The sequence below is a fragment of the Mus caroli genome, chromosome 10 (assembly GCF_900094665.2).
Source record: "Mus caroli chromosome 10, CAROLI_EIJ_v1.1, whole genome shotgun sequence".
Taxonomy (NCBI): Eukaryota; Metazoa; Chordata; class Mammalia; order Rodentia; family Muridae; genus Mus; species Mus caroli.
Genome location: NC_034579.1, coordinates 69,791,260 through 69,808,909, shown reverse-complemented (window position 1 = coordinate 69,808,909; position 17,650 = coordinate 69,791,260). Strand labels below are relative to the sequence as shown.

The following is a 17,650-nucleotide window of genomic DNA, read 5'->3' as shown; positions in this document are numbered from 1 at the left end:
AAAAAAAAAAAAAAAAAAAAAAAGAACTGAGATGGATGGATGGATAAGAGTGGGACAAAAAGATGAATATTGGACAGAGCTGAATCTTTCTTCTTGCTGGTCCATCAGATGATGTTCCCTGTGTTCCTGGGACAGCCCGTACCTCCTGAGATGCTGGCATCCACCTTGGCTGAACTGGATGGGTGTCTGCAGGTGCTAGAGGACAAGTTCCTGCAGAACCAGGCCTTCCTTACAGGATCCCATATCTCCGTGGCTGACTTGGTGGCCATCACAGAGCTGATGCATGTGAGTGTCATGGAGTTGGATGGCTTGCTGAATGATGGAGAGTCCTGGGAGGGGCCGATAGCCTTGCTCTGACTGCCTTTTCTGGCTCTGGGGCCCTGGATAAGTCACTCCTCCCTCGGTGCCTTCGCCTTCCTCATCTCTAAAGTGAATTTTAAACTGTTTTATTAGCATATGTCAATTGCACATAGTAATGGGTGTCATTATGACACTTTCATACGTGTAAATAATGTATTTTGATCATTTCTTGTCCCCTTCTACTGCTTTGTCTCCTTCCCACTAACTTCTCTTCTACTGTGTGTGTGTGTGTGTGTGTGTGTGTGTATGCGTGTGTCTGTGTCTCTGTGTGTGTGTGTCTTACAGGACGATGGGTGAGGATTTGTGAGGATTTGTTTTCAGGAGCATGGACACCTTACCAAGTGGCCATTGAAGAAATTGTCTCTTCCTCCTAACCATCATCCTCAGAGAGGGGACGAGACCCTCATGTGTCCTTCATCCTTCCAGGACAGGATGCTAATGGGCCCAATAATATTTAAATGCCACGCCTTTCCATACGTGGAAGCCAGGGTTCCTACAGGTTCCCTTCCCTTTTATTCAGGCTTGTATATTCTTTGTCTTCTCTAGTATTTCCTAAGCCTTTGGAGGTAGTGACATAAAATGCCCAATTTATGACTGAGCTTCGAACAGTCACTTATTCATATCATTACAAAGTAAATTCTCATAAATCCTTTCTATGGGGGTATCAAGAGGCCCTTCACACATGGTGGAGGAAGGGACAACATAGTGGGGGGAAATACTGAGCAGCCATGCTGCCTGTAGATTGTAGAACTTATCCCCTTTCCTGACTCCTTCTCCCCACAGCCTGTCAGTGCTGGCTGCAAAATCTTTGAGAGCCGACCCAAACTGGCTGCCTGGCGTCAGAGAGTGGAAGCCGAAGTGGGGGAGAGCCTCTTCCAGGAGGCTCATGAAGTTGTCCTGAAGGCCAAGGATATGCCTCCCTTGATGGACCCTGCCTTGAAAGAGAAGCTGAAGCTCTCTGTGCAGTGTTTGTTACACTGAGGGAATAGCTCGAACTGGGAGCCAGACGGTCAAGGGAAACTCGGGGCCGTGCAAGGGAAGAGATGAGGCTGTCTGGCTCTTTGGCTGTCACTAGGACATAGGGTCTCTGGTCCACAATTTCCTCTCTGCATCACCTGTGTTCCCTCTGTGTCCCCACCTGGCTTGTGCTGTAACATCAGTTCTTATCTGACTTCTGGAGAGAGCTCCAGGAAAATACTTGGGAGAAACATAGCTAGCCATATTCCTTTTCTTGGAAACTTTACAAACCATTGAACCTTCCCCCACCCTCCAAGCCATATTTGTATATACATGTATATACACATACACATATATTTGATATCTGGTACCACGTGATCCTCTGTGCTCTTCAACCCTGGTGCCTCCCTTCCTCAGTTTTGGCATGCAGGATCTATGATCTCTCAGTTGAATACATGCGAGAGACGGGGATTGGCCAGTGAAAGTCCTTTGTCCTCTGGGTCTTTGCTTCCTGCCATAGGTGGGGTGCAGGGCTGGTTCCTTTGCGGGAGAGGAAGTTGCTTGGTATGTCCTGACTTTCCAAATTCTTGTCCCAAGCATTCTAACCCTGACTGCTGCCTTCTACCAGTCTCCAAACTGTCAAGCTACTTAATCTTGTGCCATAAGACGTCTTTTATGTGCCTTACCTAATAAATACATCGTTAACAGAAGAGTGGTGGTTGAGTCTCAGTCCATTTGCTTCTGGATCCTTTAGTATGTACACTTTCCTATGTGTAATTGGACAGATTTTGCCTTGTTGGGTTTATGTGTGTGTGTGTGACAGTTTCTCTGTGTAGCTCTGGCTGTCCTGGAACTCAGTCTGTAGACCAGGCTGGCTTAGAACTCAAGAGATCTGCCTACCTCTGCCTCCAGATTTCTGGTTTTAAAGACTTGCGCCACAACCGCCAGGCCAGATTGGTTCGTTTTTAGTAGCTCTACCACTCTCTAGTGGACAATGATTTATCCCTGACAGAAGAGTTTACAAAATCAGGTACCTTAGGGACCAGAGAGAGATGCCCTTGTCCTAGGGTCTTGCCTAAGCACACCTCACGTGCTATTTGGTCTCAGGATTGTTCAAAAGAAGTGCGGTTCCCGTACTGAGTTTGAAATGATCACAATCATTTAAGAAACTTTAAGTCTCCTACAGAAACGTACGCCTTGTGGGCGACTAGCTGGGACGCTCAGAGGGAAAAACAGAGCCGCCTGCCGACTGGGAGGGCAAAAGGTAGTGGACCTGGGACTTCAGTAATTTGGAGCCGGCACACGTGACAGCGGAAGAGGCGTATCTCTGATAGCCAATCTAGAAGGGCCGAGTCTACCTGGCCAATGAGGAACAGAGCTGTGCTCTTCCCTCCCCGGCCCCGCCTCCCTGGCCCCGCCCCTCCCCGCGCCGCTTTTCTGGAACCTCTACTGGCTCCCACAGCTCACCCGGTGCAGTTACCGTTTGGCGATCCCACTCTTCTCCCGCTAACATGCCATTCGTTGAGTTGGAAACAAACTTGCCGGCTAGCCGCATACCCGCGGGGCTGGAGAACCGGCTGTGTGCGGCCACAGCCACCATCCTGGACAAACCCGAAGACGTGAGTAAGGGTCGGCGAGAACTTGTGGGCTAGGGTCGGACCTCCCAATGACCGTTTCCCATCCCCAGGGACCCCACTCCCCTGGTAACCTCTGACCTTCCGTGTCCTATCCTCCCTTCCTAGATCCCTTCCTGGTTGCCTTTCCCAGGCGTGACCCTGACGTGACTAACTCCCAAGGATCCTGGGCAGTGTCCCAGACCCGGAGCCCTCGGACCCCCACGTTAAGAATTTGGCGCGCCCCCTTCTGAACACCAGCCATGCCCTGCCCAAGCTTCAGGATTTAACTTTTATGTTCCTTGCAGCGCGTGAGCGTTACGATACGACCTGGCATGACCCTGTTGATGAACAAATCCACAGAGCCCTGTGCTCACCTTCTGGTCTCTTCCATCGGTGTTGTGGGCACCGCGGAGCAGAACCGCACTCACAGCGCCAGCTTCTTCAAGCTCCTCACCGAGGAGCTGTCCCTGGACCAGGACCGGTATGTAGGGCCAGTGAGGGAACGTATTTGTGCGTCTGGTGTCAGGATTCAGTCCCTCTGTATAAGGTTGGGTGTGTGTGTGACTATTTGCTGGTTCCAGAAAGCACTCTGTGTCCTTAGGCACTGGAATGGTGGGTCTGTGATCAGAATGATAGCAAGATTTCAATTCCTTCGACTCTCTGCAGCCCCGAGAAAGGATGGTTTGGGAAGCCCCAGTGTTACCTTGTGTGTACTGAGAATATACTTAGGCACCCTCTTAACCACTGTGATGATGGCCTCCTCGCCATCACTGAACCAGGTTTATTAAAGGAGAACTTTTCCAGGTTGGTTCGAGGGAATCTGGTTATGTCCTGAGGCAGATAACCTTTGAACTAGATAAGGCTCCAAGTGAGTTGCTGGGTGATAAAAAGACCATTGGCCCATCAAGGTGGTGGGTCAGGCTAAATGACTTCCCTCGCCCACAAGGTGACCCTCCCCTCCCCCCCTCTCCCCTAATCCTTACATTCTGAGGCAGAGTTAGAGTCTCATATTCCTGAGGCTGGAGCGGGCCCGTGAAGAACTACGGAGATAAGTTTGAAAGAGCCTTCCAGAATGGAGTCATAGTAGGCTCAGGAAAGTTGGTAATGGCTGCTTTTGTTGGATGCTCAAATGCTGTCCTTAAGTTGAGGGGACAATACTTCTTAATGGCAATGCTCATGCACACAGCACGGGGCAGATTTGGTAGCTTCCTGACGTAGATAACTGTATTGGGCCAGTTTTACAGATGGAAACCTGAGGGTGTCAGCCATGTGCACAACCACCCTGGTGCCAGACAATCGCCAGGGGCTTCCTCTGAGCACTGTGAATGAGCAATCACTGATCCCACAGATTTGAATCAGATTTGAACCTGCGCCTCACTTAGAGCTGGGTTTGGTTCAAAACTAAGTGACTGGTACCCTGGGCATGCCTGTAGGAGCCTGCAGTTAGTTAGAAGCAGGGGGACTGTTTGTTAGCCGGTAAGCAGCCTAACATGCGCACCTGAGCACAGAGCACAGGTATTGAAGCCATTGTGTTAAGTCTGCACTGGGACCGGCATAGCCATCACCTTTCTCCTGACTTGTCCTTGGTGCAAGGATCATTAGCTGGGGTGGGCAGATTGGCAAAATATCCTGCGGGCTGATATGGGCCGGCCTGAGCGTTTATCCTGGCCTGTCTGGCAGGGACCTTAACAAATGAGGGGTGTATGCAGGAGTTGACATCTCTCCTTCTGCCTCCTAAAGGATCGTTATCCGCTTCTTCCCCTTGGAGGCCTGGCAGATCGGAAAGAAAGGAACTGTCATGACGTTTCTGTGACGGAAACAAAGAACCCAGGGCGTTTGCTTGAACCTGGCCAGAGCCCTTCCAGAGAGGCCTCCCGGCAGAATCGTGGCCTGGTAGATACGACGGCAAATTCCTCTTTTGCCTAAACGTCTGCGACTTCGGTGTACCATTTTTCTCTTCCCCAGCCTCGTGAATAAGTGAAAGAGAGCAAATAAATGAAGAGAATATCATTCAAACATGACTTCTTTGCTTCTGTAACCCCCTCTCTTACATCCTTGAAACCCTAGAGTTGGGATTTGTTCATGAGGGCAAAGGAGTGGGATGTTGCCTGTTTGTGGGGCTGTTTGTGATGTTTATTGAAATCTGGGTTGGAGGGCTGGGGAGATGGCTCAGCAGTCAAGAGCACTGACTGCTTTTCCAGAGGACCCAAGTTCAATTCCCAGCAACCACATGGTGGCTCACAACCACCTGTAATGGGTTCTGATGCCATGGTCTCTTCTGGTGTGTCTGAAGACAGTTACAGTGTACTCTATACATAAAATAAATGAATAAATCTTTAAAAAAAAAAGAAAGGAAGGAATAGATAAATAAATAAATCTGTGGCAGAGGGTTCATCCTGGAAGGCCTGCTTTCTACAGCCATGTACATACCACTGGGGTCATGAGAGCAACTGGTCTAGCCTGGTGTAAACAGTTGGCCTGGGTTATCAGTGTTGACTGCTGAGCTTGGCCTGGAGAGTAAGGACCATCCCTGGGGTTTCACTGTGTCTCTTGTTGTTACTTCACTGGACCTGTGCATGTGGCTGAGAACTTCGTGTTAGCCAAGCCACTGTTACCCCTCATATAACTTTGGGAAGGCGTCTCACTCTGCTTTTCTACTGCTGTGATTAAAAAGAAAAACATGGCGTGAAGCAACTTGGAAAGGATTTATTTGGCTTTACACCTTACAGTTGTAGCCTATCATGAAATAAAGTCAGGGCCGAAAGAAACAGAAGGCAGGAACCTGGAGGAGGCAAGAATTGTAGCATTGTAGACAATAGATGATGTTTACTGGCATTGTAGACAATAGATGATGTTGTTTACTGGCATTGTAGACAATAGATGATGTTTACTGGCATTGTAGACAATAGATGATGTTGTTTACTGGCATTGTAGACAATAGATGATGTTTACTGGCATTGTAGACAATAGATGATGTTTACTGGTTGTGGTGGTTTGAATAAGAACATGCCATGCGTGGTGGTGCACGCCTTTAATCCTAGCACTCCAGAGGCAGAGGCAGGCGGATTTCTGAGTTTGAGGCCAGCCTGGTCTACAAAGTGAGTTCCAGGACAGCCAGGGCTATACAGAGAAACCCTGTCTCGAAAAACAAAAACAAACAAACAAACAAACAAACAAACAAAAAACCGAACGTCCCCCACAGACTTGTGTTTGAATGCTTAGCCTATTGGGAGTGGCACTATTAGGAGGTGTGGCCTTGTTGGAGGAAGTGTGTCACTGTATGGGGTGGGTTTGAAGGCCTCCTATGTTCAAGCTCTGCCCAGTGTGGTACACAGTCTTCTTCTGCTGCCTGTGGATCAAGATGTAGAACTCTCAGCTCCTTCTCCAGCACCATGTCTGCCTGGATGCTGCCTTGTGTCCCACCACTGTGATAGTGGACTGAACTTCTGAACCTGTAAGCAAGTCCAATTATACGTTATCTTTTTTTTTTAAAGAATTATTTATTTTATGTATATGAGTACACTGTAGCTGTACAGATTGGTTGTGAGCCTTCATGTGGTTGTTGGGCATTGAATTTTTAGGACCTCTGCTCACTCCTGTTGGCCCTGTTTGCTCAGTCCCTGACTGCTCCGACCCAAAGATTTATTTATTATTATACGTAAGTACACTGTAGCTGACTTCAGACACACCAGAAGAGGGGGGTCAGTTTATGGGTGGTTGTTGGGATTTGAACTCAGGACCTTAGGAAGAGCAGTTAGTGCTCTTATCACTGAGCCATCTCATCAGCCCATATTATTATCTTTTATAAGAGTTACTGTGGTCATGATGTTTCTTCATAGCAAGAAAACTCTAACTAAGACACTGGCTTTCTTTTTTCCAACAATAGTTTTTTGTTGTTGTTGTTTGTTTGTTTGTTTAATTCACTTCACAGTCCTCTTCCTTTTTTCCTCCCAGTTCTACCCCAAATCTATCCTCCCCTTGCTCCTCCTCTTCTCCTCTCCCCTCATCCTGGGTACCACACTACCCTGGGACATCGAGTCTCAGCAGAACACACTGGCTTTCTTTATATAACTTCTTCTGTCTGCTCTCTCTCTCTCTCTCTCTCTTTCTTTCTTTTCATGTTTACAATAGACATTTATTTAAAGTGAGACATAGGTAGAGCAAATATTTCTTAAATTGTGATTCAGATTGAAATAACTTTGTAGAAGTATGGTGAGTCCAGGCACACCCACAGATCTTATCTAAAAGATCACTTCTTCGCCCACTCTTCTCTCTCCTTTCTTTCCCAAATAACCTCTTTTAGATAGGGTTCAAGGTAGAATTTGTCCTCCTCATATGTTGTCCACTGATCCTTAGGCAAGATCCAATGCCTCATAGTCAGGTCCAGGACTCTCTTAGTTTGAAACAGCCTGTCATTATAAAGGTCCTCAGGAAGCCTTCTTATGGCTTCTTTTACATCTTCAGTTTCATGTAGTGTATCATCTTGCATTAACCCTAGTTTATTGATTCCTGCAGCATTATAATACCACCTTCGAAAACCACCCAGCCACTTTCTTGATGCTGCAACAGCAGATTGATCCACCATTTTGACCTAAGAGTCTTCTGTCTGCTTTCATACACAACCCAGAACCATTTGACTAGTGGTGGCACCTCCCACAATGGGCTGGTTCTTCCCACACCAATTATTAATCAAGAAAACACCATATAGACTTTGCCTAGAGAGGAATCTGATGGGGGCACTGTCTCAGCTGAGGTCCCTCGTCCCAGGTGACTCTAGCTTGCTCCAAGCTAACAAAGCAGCTAAGCAGGGCGGAAAGAGAGCTGTGCATCTTTTAAGTTTGAGAGTCTGACTGGGGCTCATCTAGTTTCTGAGACTGACGAGCCAACCTCTTCTCTCTACCAGCGGGTGTTTGAATTCTGAGGACAGATACACAATACCTGAGGATGGCACTGACATGGACCTCTCAGCCGGACCGAAAGACAAACGTCTTACCATATTGAATCTGTCAACCCTACCACATATACTGATATTACCTGTCGGCTTGTATAGAAAGGTCTCTCACTTCTCAAATTTTCTCCCCACCCCAAGGTGGCTCTGAGATTTCTCTCTGTCAATTCTGTTCTGTTTGAGGCTCTGGCATGATCAATATTTCTTTCACCTTTGAACCCTTACCCTGTAGACCCCAGCATGGGGTCTATTTTTCAAGAACTGAGTGATGGAAACTGGATCCAATGAGCATACTATACTATTCGTGCTATATTTGTGGTTTTGAGAGTGGCTCTTTCTATGTGGCCCTGAACTTGAAGTGATCCTCCTGCCCCAGCTTCCCGAGTGGGCACAGGCAGAAGTCTCACCACCAAGACTCACTGTTTACACAATTTTAATATTTTTTCTTTCTGTTCCTCTACCCTCTTGCAGTCTATACTTTTTTTTTCTTTTATGTATGTGAGTACACTGTTGCTGTCTTCAGACACACCAGAAGAGGGCATCAGATCCCATTACAGATGGTTGTGAGCCACCATGTGGTTGCTGGGAATTGAACTCAGGACCTCTGGAAGAGCCAGTTGGTGCTCTCCAACCCCCAGTCTATACTTTTCTGAAGTCAAAGTTGGTAATATATTTTTTAACCTCTTGGAGTATTAATAAGGTTGTTTTCTTTGTACCAGACTGATTGAATTATGCACCATGATTCTGTTAATGCTTTTTTTTTTTTTTAACAAGCCTTGCCCCCCCCCCCCTCTGCATTTTGTTGTTGTTGGTTGGTTGGTTTTTGTTTTTCTACACAGGGTTTCTTTGTGTTACCCTGGCTGTCTTGGAACTCACTCTGTAGACCAGGCTGTGCTTGAACTCACAGAGATCACCTGATCACCCGCCTCTGCTTCTCAAGTGCTAGGATTAAAGGCGTGTGCCACCATGCCCAGCTTTAAACAAGTTTTCAAATTCTTACAATATGGGGAAAAAAAGCTGTAACATTCATTGTTATAAGTTTTATGTGAGCTGGGCAGTGGTGGCACACGCCTTTAATCCCAGTACTTGGAAGGTAGAGGTAGGTGGATTTCTGAGTTCGAGGCCAGTCTCGTCTACAGAGTGAGTTCCAGGATAGCCAGGGCTATACTGCGAAACCCTGTCTTGAAAAACAAAACAAATTTTTTTTATGTGTTCTTTCAGAGTTCCTGAGTTCAATTCCCAACATGGTGGCTTGCAACCATCTGTAATGGGATCCGATGCCCTCTTCTGGAGTGTCTGAATACAACTACCGTGTACTTACATACATAAAGAAATCTTTATTAAAAAAATTTTATGTGTATGAGTGTTTTGCTTGCTTGTATGGATGGCTGTGTACCACATTGTGTAGTTCCAGAAGAAGCCAGAAGAGGGCGTTGGAGATAGTCCTGAACTGAAATTACAGCCCGTTGTGAGCTGTGCCAATGCTGGTATTCAAACCAGGGTCCCCTGGAAGAGAAGCCAGTGCTCCAAACTGCCCGAGACGTCTCTGCAGCCCCTTAGTGTTATTTAAATCATCCTTGTGGGATACTTTGCCACCAGGGATCCCAGCAGTGTGGAGCTCCTCCCTAAAGGGTTGCATTAACTCCCCAAATACTAACCTCTCCTTATCAGGTTTTTCTGCTCAAAAACCGGTAAACTTCTCTGACACGTTTCTTAGCCACGAGTTCGAAGCTAGTTCGGGCTGCACTAGTGAGACATTGCTTAAAATAAACCAAACCAAAATAAAACACAACAGCAACAACAAAACCAATAAGTCCTGCAGGTAGCGCAGCAGCAGCAGCAGCAGCAGCAGCAGCAGCAGCAGCAGCAGCAGCAGCAGCAGCAGCAGCAGCAGCAGCAGCAGCAGCAGCAGCAGCAGCGCTCCCTTGCGCGCGAGTCAAAGACACAGCTCACATCGAACCCGTGGGTCCGCCCAAACAGTCAATAGCGCAGGGGTCCACACCGATTGGCTGACAAGGCTGACACTCCATCCAATGAGAGCGTTCCTTGTTGGTTTGTCGCGCGCAGGAGTCTGGGTGCTCAGGCCGTTGCCCTGGAGACGCCGGTCGAGTTCCGGGGAGTGAGGGCTGCGTGTGTCGGCTAGGTGTGCGCACGGCTCCCGTGAGCGCGAGGAGGTGGAACCACGCGAGAAGACCGGCTCTTCCCCTTCCCGGCGCGGTGGGCCGAAGCCAGGCTCGAGACCCGAAGGCGCGGGCGCGGGCCTTTTGCCCACGCTGGCTCCTCCGCGCGCCCCGCAGCCTCGCCGGGTGGCGCCTAGGGTGGGTCATAGTGACCGCAGCTCGAAGCCATCCCTTTCGGTGCGTCCTTTCGTTCACCTTCACCTCAGCCTAGCGAGGTGAGTGTGATGTGAGTACCATTTCTAGGGGTGGAAACTGAGGCCGAGGGAAGGTTTTAAACGGCTTTAAAGTTCCGGTGCGTCTTACCCCGACTGCAGTCATTCTGCTCAACACCCTCCATGGAGGAGGCAGGTAGAACGACTTCACCTGGCGCTGTCAGGTTTCTGCACTTGTGGACTTTGCCGCTTAACTCTTCAAGACATGACTTCTTATAGGTCATCAGTGTGGCCTATTGAACCTCATCTGGGTAAAGTTCCTTCTATGTGATTAATTTGCTTAGAAATAGAATTTAAAATGATCTCCTTAAGGGGTTGGCAAACTCTTGTAGATAGATTTATATTTTATGTTGTAAATTTAATTTAAAAAAAAAACCCCAATACTTTTAATGGTAAGTGTTTTAGATTTGGAGTGGCTGTTCAATTATGTTTCATGAATAAAGCCAAAGACAATATATGAGACAGTGTGTCACTATAATTTTATTTATAGATACTGAAAGCTGAATGGAAATAATTTTTATGTAATTGTCATGAATCAAGAGGTTGGTTGGTTATTTTCCTCATTAGAAATGTAAAAAAAAAAAAATCCTCCTTTCGGGCTGTATAATAGCAGTGGATGGTGAACCTACAGGCCATGTCTAGACCAGCACGTCACATCATAGAGGAAACAGGCGTAGAGAGGGGCATTTATGTTAAGTCAGTCTCTCACACACAGTTCTACCGTAACCTCAAGACTGCCAGAAGTTGGGTGTCATAGTTAGGGTTTTACTGCTGTGAACAAACACCATGACCAAGGCAAGTTTTATAAAGGAGACAACATTTAATTGCGGCTGGCTTGCAGGTTCAGAGGTTCAGTCCATTATCATCAAGTCGAGAACATGGCAGCATCCAGGCAGGCCTGGTGCAGGAGGAGCTGAGAGTTCTACATCTTCATCTGAAGGCTGCTAGCAGAAGACTGACTTCCAGGAAGCTAGGACTAGGGTATAAAATCCCACTCCCTGGGCCAAGCATATGCAAACCATCACACTGTGTGTAGTGTGTGTGTCTTTAATCCCAAGCACTCTGGAGGCCGAGACAGGTGGAACAGAGCAAGTTCCAAGATAGTCAAAGCTACACAGGGAGACCCTACCTTGAAAACTCCCCTATCCCCCACAAGAAAAATTGCCAGGCTCCTAGACCCTAGTGGGCCCCTTGGTTGCCTTTCACTAACTGGATGGCAGAGCTGAGGGGCATAAATAGCTTTTCTTTACTATGATCTTGAGCAGTGGAAACTTCATAGAGTTTGGGAACACTGCTATGTCAGTGCACGCTTTTAATCTCAGAACTCAGGAGGCAAAGGCATGTGTTTCTCTCAGCCTGGTCTATATAGCAAGTCCAGGCCCAGTCAGCTGGCGCTACATAGATTCTGTGTTTAAAAGAAGAAGAAGAAGAAGAAGAAGAAAAAAAAAGGGTGGGGTGGGGGTTAGAAACTTGAGAATTTAAAATGTGTTATTCTTAGAAAACTGCAACAGTTAGGCTGAGAATTAATAAGTGATTATAGATTAAGCATCCCAGTCTGAAAATCTTAATTTCCCCCAAATCCAAAACTTTTGAGTGCAGAGGTGACTGTGGAAATTCTGTACCATGATACTTTGTTCCATGTACAAATTATTAAACATTTTATGTAAAATTATCTTCAGGCTGTGTGCATAAAGTATATGATGAAGTAAGTTTTGTGAAACCAGGATGTCCTTGAACTTGAACCATCCTTCAGGTTCCTCTTTCTCCCGAATGCTGGGATGACAGGCCTCCAATCCCAGCTTTAAAAAAAAGTGTTTAAGCCCGGCATGGTGGCGCACGCCTTTAATCCCAGCACTCGGGAGGCAGAGGCAGGCGGATTTCTGAGTTCGAGGCCAGCCTGGTCTACAGAGTGAGTTCCAGGACAGCCAGGGCTATACAGAGAAACCCTGTCTCGAAAAACCAAAAAAAAAAAAAAAAAAAAAAAAAGTGTTTAACTGGTAGATTAATCTTGTGTATGAGATGCGTGTGGGGCCTGAGTGCCACAGCACCATTGGAGCTCAGAGGACAGCTTTGTCCATGTGGTTTCCGGGGATCCAACTCCTGTTCCTTTATCCTCCTAGCCATCTCGCAGCGGTCAAGGCGTTTGCTGTAAGCGTCACTTCTTAAAGGTCACACTGTCTGCCAGCATTGCCCCACTGAGGCCCAGAGATCTTTTGGGGAACATGCTGAAATTGACCCTCAAGCACAGCACATGCACACTGGAGTGTAATTCTGGACCTGATCTCTCTGTGGCAACATGTGCTGCTTCCTCTCATTTCAACCATTAAGGCTTTATGTAGCATGTGTTATAGTTTGTGTTTATAATATTGGATAAAGCTTAGTCCCTTCTTAGCAGTTTTTTTTTTTTTTACTTTGTACTTAGGTAGTCTTCCATTTTTATTTTTCTAAATGGTCCTTGATGTCATCTTGTCTGTTATCTTGGTGGTTTTGCGGGGGGACTGCATGAAGTTTATGTGGTAACTTCTGGAGAGCTGACACCTTGTATCCTACCTGAGGAGAAGAGATTGCATTACACTGAGTTCACACTTTGAGTTGTGCTCGACAATTTTCCCTGTGTACATTGCAGATCTCTTACTAAGGACTTTATCTTCTTGGTCCTGCCAATGGGATTTTCTGCACAATCATATTTTCTACTTATGGTTTGTATGAATCAATTTTTACATTAAATTATTATTATTATCATTAAATTATTTTAATTTTAAAATTACATATGTGTGTGGGTATGTGCGCATGATGTGGTTGCTCAGGGAGGCCCGAGGAGTGCATCAGCTCCTCAGGAGCTGGAGGGAAAGATGGCTGGAGCTACTTGATGTTGGTGCTGGGAACCAAACTGTTTCCTCTGCTGGAGCAATCGATGCTCTTTGTTGCTGAGCCAGGTTCCAGCTCTGTACTCATCAGCTAATGGTATGCTGTGTTTGTACTAATGGTGTACGGTGTATGTACTAATGGTCTGTGTATGTACTAATGGTATACTGCATATGTACTAGTGGTAAACTGTGCTCCATCACTGAGTTCTTTTATTAGTGTATGGGTTCATGGAGGTTTTTAAAAAAGTATTCTTTTGTATTATTGGGAAAACACTTTTCTTGTTTTGTTTTGTTTTTGTCTTGTTTGTTTGTTTCAAGACAGGGTTTTTCTGTGTACCTGTCTTGGAACTCACTCTGTAGACCAGGCTGGCTGTCCTTGAACTCACAGAGATCCACCTGCCTCTGCCTCTAGAATGCTGCGATTCAAGGCGTATTCCACCGCCGCCTAATGAATAACACTTTTACTCCCTAGTCAACTCTTTATTTATTTATTTATTTTGAGATAGGATCTTGCCACGTGGGCCAGGCTAGCTGGGAGCCCACAGTTTATTGCTTCGGCCTTCCAATGCTGAGGTTACAGTGGTGAGATTAAATGTAGCCTTTATACCCATTCTTAAACCTCAGTTTGCTTTTCCTGTTCTCACTGCATTGGCTGATCATCTTAGTGCAGTAGTGGATAGTATCAGAGATAGTGGACATCCTGACTTTTATTCCTGATAGCAGTAGCAATGTGTGGAGTGTTTTTTCCATTAAATACTATTTTGGCTTTAGGACCAAGGTATTTATTTCTATTTTTTCATGACAAGAAGTTATTCTTCTTTTCCCATTTTTTTTTCAATTTTTTTTTAGTTGTTGTTCATAGCTATTGAATTTGGTCATTTTTCTTTAATCTAAAGAAGTAAATTTATTTTAAAACACCTTAAAGTGTATCTGCTTGTCTGTATGTGCACCATGAGCATACAGTACCTGTAGAGGCCAGAAGAGGGCTCTGGATCCCTTAGAACTGGGTTACAGGAGGCTGTGAGCCACCTGATATGTGAGTTAAACCTTGGTCCTCGGCCAGGGCAGCCAACACAGCCCACACTTGTAAATGCTAAGCTGTCTGTTTATGGAAATAACTGTATGATTTAATTTTTATATTTTGTTATGTTTCTTTTATTTTAGATTGACTCTCTTTTACCTAGAAGTTTTTTTTTTTTTTTTTTGAGTTTCGAGAAAGGAATTCACTCTGTAGACCAGGCTGGCCTCGAACTCAGAAATCCACCTGCCTCTGCCTCCCAAGTGCTGGGATTAAAGGTGTGCACCACCACGCCTGGCTTACCTAGAAGTTTTTTGTTAGACAGGGTCTCTATATAGCTCAGGCTATACTTGAACTTAAGAGTCCTCCTGCTTGCTGGCCACTATACCTGCTAGAGTTGGATTTTAAATACATGGCTCTTCCTTCTTGTTGCTAATGGTAGTGAATAATAAATAGACCATGTACACACACATATGTATTTATATATGCATATGTGTGTGTATGGTTTGCATGTGTATACATGTTTGTGTATATATTTCTGTGTATGTGTGTGTTTAGGTCATTGATGAATGTTCGAAATCATGCTCCACCTTTTAAGACAGATCTCTCACTGAACCTTGACTTATTAGTAGCTGGACTGGCTGGCCTGAGAGCTCCAGGGTCGTCTTGTCTCTGCTCCTAGTTCTAGGCTTACAGATACATGCTGAGGCTCTGAATGCAGGTCCCAGCCCTTAGGCTTTGATCAGGACTCTCTTGGTTGTAATAATTTTTATGGAGAGGTGTGTGTGTATGTGTGCATATCTGTATGTATGTATGTATACTTGCCATAGAAAAGATGTGGATCTTAGAACACAACCTTGGATGTTGGTCCTTGCCCTTCACCCACCTTTTTAAAAATTAAAACAATTATTGTGGCTAGAAAGATGCTTCAGTGGTTAAGAACACTGGCTACTCTTCCAAAAGTCCCAGATTAGATCCCCAGCACTTGAACATTTCAGCTTACAACTGTCTGTAACTCCAGTCTCAGGGGGTCTGACACCTTCTTCTAGCCTCTGTAGACCAGAAGCACACATGTAGCACACATACACACATACAGGCAAAACATCCATACACATAATATAAATATGAATGAAAATATTATTGTGTGTGTATGATGTGTGCTTGTGGAGGTTAGGGTATACTTTATGGGAATTCCATTTCTGTGGGTTCCAGGGATTTAACTTGGGCTGTAAGGCATGACAATGACAAGTAACTTCACCTGCTTAGCCATTTCTTCATTCCAATTTCTTTGATTTGATTTTTCTAAACTTTAATTTTCGTGTGTGTGTTTGTGTGCGTGTGCTTGTGTATGTGTGTGTGGTGTGGTAGTTTGAATAGGTATGGCCCCCATAGACTACTGTTTGAATGCTTGGCTCATAGGGAGTGTCACTCTTAGGAGATGTGGCCTTGTTGGAGGAAGTGTGTCACTGTGGGGCAAGCTTTGGGGTCTTCTGTACTTAAGCTGTGTCCACTAACACAGTCCCCTTCTGCTGCATGTGGATCAAAATGAAATTTTTTTTCTTTTTTAAGATTTATTTATTTTTTTATATTTAAGTACACTGTAGCTGTTTTCAGACACCCCAGAAGAGGGCACCAGATCTCGTTACAGATGGTTGTGAGCCACCATGTGGTTGGTGGGATTTGAACTCAGGACTTTGAAGAGCAGTCAGTACCCTTATCTGCTGAGCCATCTTTCCAGCCCCCAAAAATGAATTCTTGGCTCCTTCTCCAGCACCTTGTTTGCCTGCCCTTCCATGCTTCTCACAATGATGATACTGGTCTGAACCTCTGAAACTTGTAAGCCAGCCCCATTTAAATGTTTGCCTTTATAAGAGATGCCATGGTCGAGTTATCTCTTCACAATAATGAAACCCAAACTAAGACAGATGGGCACATACATGCCACAGTATACATGCAGGGGTCAGAGGACAGCTGTGTGGAGGTTGTTTTCTTTTTCTTTTTTTTTTTTTTTTTTTTTTTGGTTTTTCGAGACAGGGTTTCTCTGTGTAGTCCTGGATGTCCTGGAACTCACTCTGTAGACCAGGCTGTCCTCGAACTCAGAAATCTGCCTGCCTCTGCCTCCCAAGTGCTGGGATTAAAGATGTGCGCCGCCATGCCTGGCTTGAGGTTGTTTTCTTTTCTATATTTATGTGGGATCTAGGGATTGTACTGTGGTTGTTAAAGCTTGTGGCTTTTCAGGCTGAATCATCTTACTCACCCTTTGCTTTGTTTTGAAATCAAGGTCTTTTGCTGCTGTGCTTAATAGGCTGGCTGGCCTGTGAGTTCTCAGGGTTTGTCTGTCTTGCTACAGGAGCACTGGGGTCACACCTGAGGTTTCTGATTTTTAGTTATGCATATGGGTATGTGTGCATGTGCAAATGAGCGCAGGTGCCCCTGGAGGCCAGAAGAGGGCGTCAGAGCTCCTGGAGCTGGAGTTACAGGTGGTTGTGAGTTGCCTGACATGGGAACCGAGCTGTGTCCTCTACAGGAGCCGAGTGCTCTAGCACTGAACTCTCGGGTCCCAGCCCCATTATCTTTCAACACTGTTACAAATTTCAGGGTTAGTTTTGGAGGGTATAAATAGTACTCAAGCCACAGAACTCTCCAGTCACCCTTTCTTTGTTTTGAGCACACTGTGTAAAAAACAGACGTGAAAATTTGTTGTTTTCATAAAATCTCAAACGTTCGATTTTTGTCAATAAAGTCTCCAGACAGGTGCTAGGGTGAAAGCCTGCTAGCCCAGAGAGGCAGAGAAAGCACCCAGCTGACCTTCCTCCACAGCTGATGTCCCAAAGAGAAAAACAAGTTCTCCTCCTCCACCCTGGCTCAAAATCTCTCAAACTGAATGTCCCTCCCTTCTACTTCCCGTGTGTCTTTCTCTCTGTCCTCCTGACTTTCTCTCTGGTTTTTCACATATTCACTCCCTGTCATCTGGTTGCTTGCTCCTCCTCTTGATCACTGGTTGACTTTATTTAATCGTGTTTACAGAAATCAGAAAGCTCTTGGATTAAGAGTGTGTGCTAGGGCTGAGCCATACCATAACTATAAACAGGTTTTTCCAGTGAATAACAGAATCTCAGGGTTTACAGTGTGATCAAATATCCTGCAACAACAAATGTTTTTCTTTCATAATGCCAAAGACAATAATAATAAAATAATGATAATAGCAATAAATTCACAAGTTATGGCAGTTTCAGTGGCACCAGTTTGGCAGGTGCTCCCACTTTCCTTGATAACCCTGGCTGAGGTGAACACAGATTCTTTTTTCTCATGCTAGTTACTAATATTAATTTTAGGGTACACATTATGAATTACACAGTGACCCTTTTGCTGTGGTGACTGTCTCCATACAGGAGCATGCCTCTGGCAAAGGATCTCTTTCCTTCGCTCCTCTCCAGAGGAGAGCGGCTACAAACGCCTGGAGCAGAGCCCCAGTCCCTGCTTCATGCATGT

The 17,650-nt window shown here is 45.6% G+C and overlaps 3 protein-coding genes and 1 pseudogene across 5 annotated transcripts in view; 3 read left to right on the top strand and 1 right to left on the bottom strand.

Annotated features, from left to right (window-relative positions):
* LOC110303140 (glutathione S-transferase theta-3) overlaps positions 1-2,032 on the top strand; it is a 7,775-nt gene extending 5,743 nt beyond the window's left edge. The window contains exons 4-5 of the mRNA XM_021174095.2: positions 109-285; positions 1,144-2,032. Of these exons, the coding sequence (XP_021029754.1) occupies positions 109-285; positions 1,144-1,341 (375 nt within the window). The 3' untranslated portion in view covers positions 1,342-2,032. The remainder of the gene's footprint in view (positions 1-108; positions 286-1,143) is intronic.
* Positions 2,033-2,743: 711 nt separating this feature from the next.
* On the top strand, positions 2,744-4,949 carry LOC110303554 (D-dopachrome decarboxylase). Its single transcript, XM_021174667.1, has 3 exons — positions 2,744-2,936; positions 3,239-3,414; positions 4,674-4,949. Exons 1-3 carry the CDS (start codon positions 2,829-2,831, stop codon positions 4,744-4,746), a joined length of 357 nt encoding a protein of 118 aa, XP_021030326.1. The 5' UTR covers positions 2,744-2,828; the 3' UTR covers positions 4,747-4,949.
* A 2,233-nt stretch (positions 4,950-7,182) lies between these two features.
* LOC110302661 lies at positions 7,183-7,518 on the bottom strand (annotated as a pseudogene).
* Positions 7,519-9,947: 2,429 nt separating this feature from the next.
* Positions 9,948-17,650, top strand: part of Cabin1 (calcineurin binding protein 1) — a 116,204-nt gene continuing 108,501 nt past the window's right edge. For 2 of the 3 annotated variants that reach the window (XM_029482190.1, XM_021173768.2), the window contains exon 1: positions 9,977-10,276. The gene's annotated coding sequence lies outside the window, so the exon portion shown is untranslated. Of the gene's footprint in view, positions 10,277-17,650 lie in introns of all 3 variants that reach the window. The other variant, XM_021173767.1, reaches the window with a different exon arrangement.

Coding starts and splice junctions, on each gene's coding strand:
- LOC110303554 (XM_021174667.1), top strand. CDS start 2,829: ATGCCATTCGTTGAGTTGGAAACAAACTTGCCGGCTAGCCGCATACCC. Junction 2,937..3,238: donor TCCTGGACAAACCCGAAGAC/GTGAGTAAGGGT, acceptor TGTTCCTTGCAG/CGCGTGAGCGTTACGATACG. Junction 3,415..4,673: donor CTGTCCCTGGACCAGGACCG/GTATGTAGGGCC, acceptor TGCCTCCTAAAG/GATCGTTATCCGCTTCTTCC.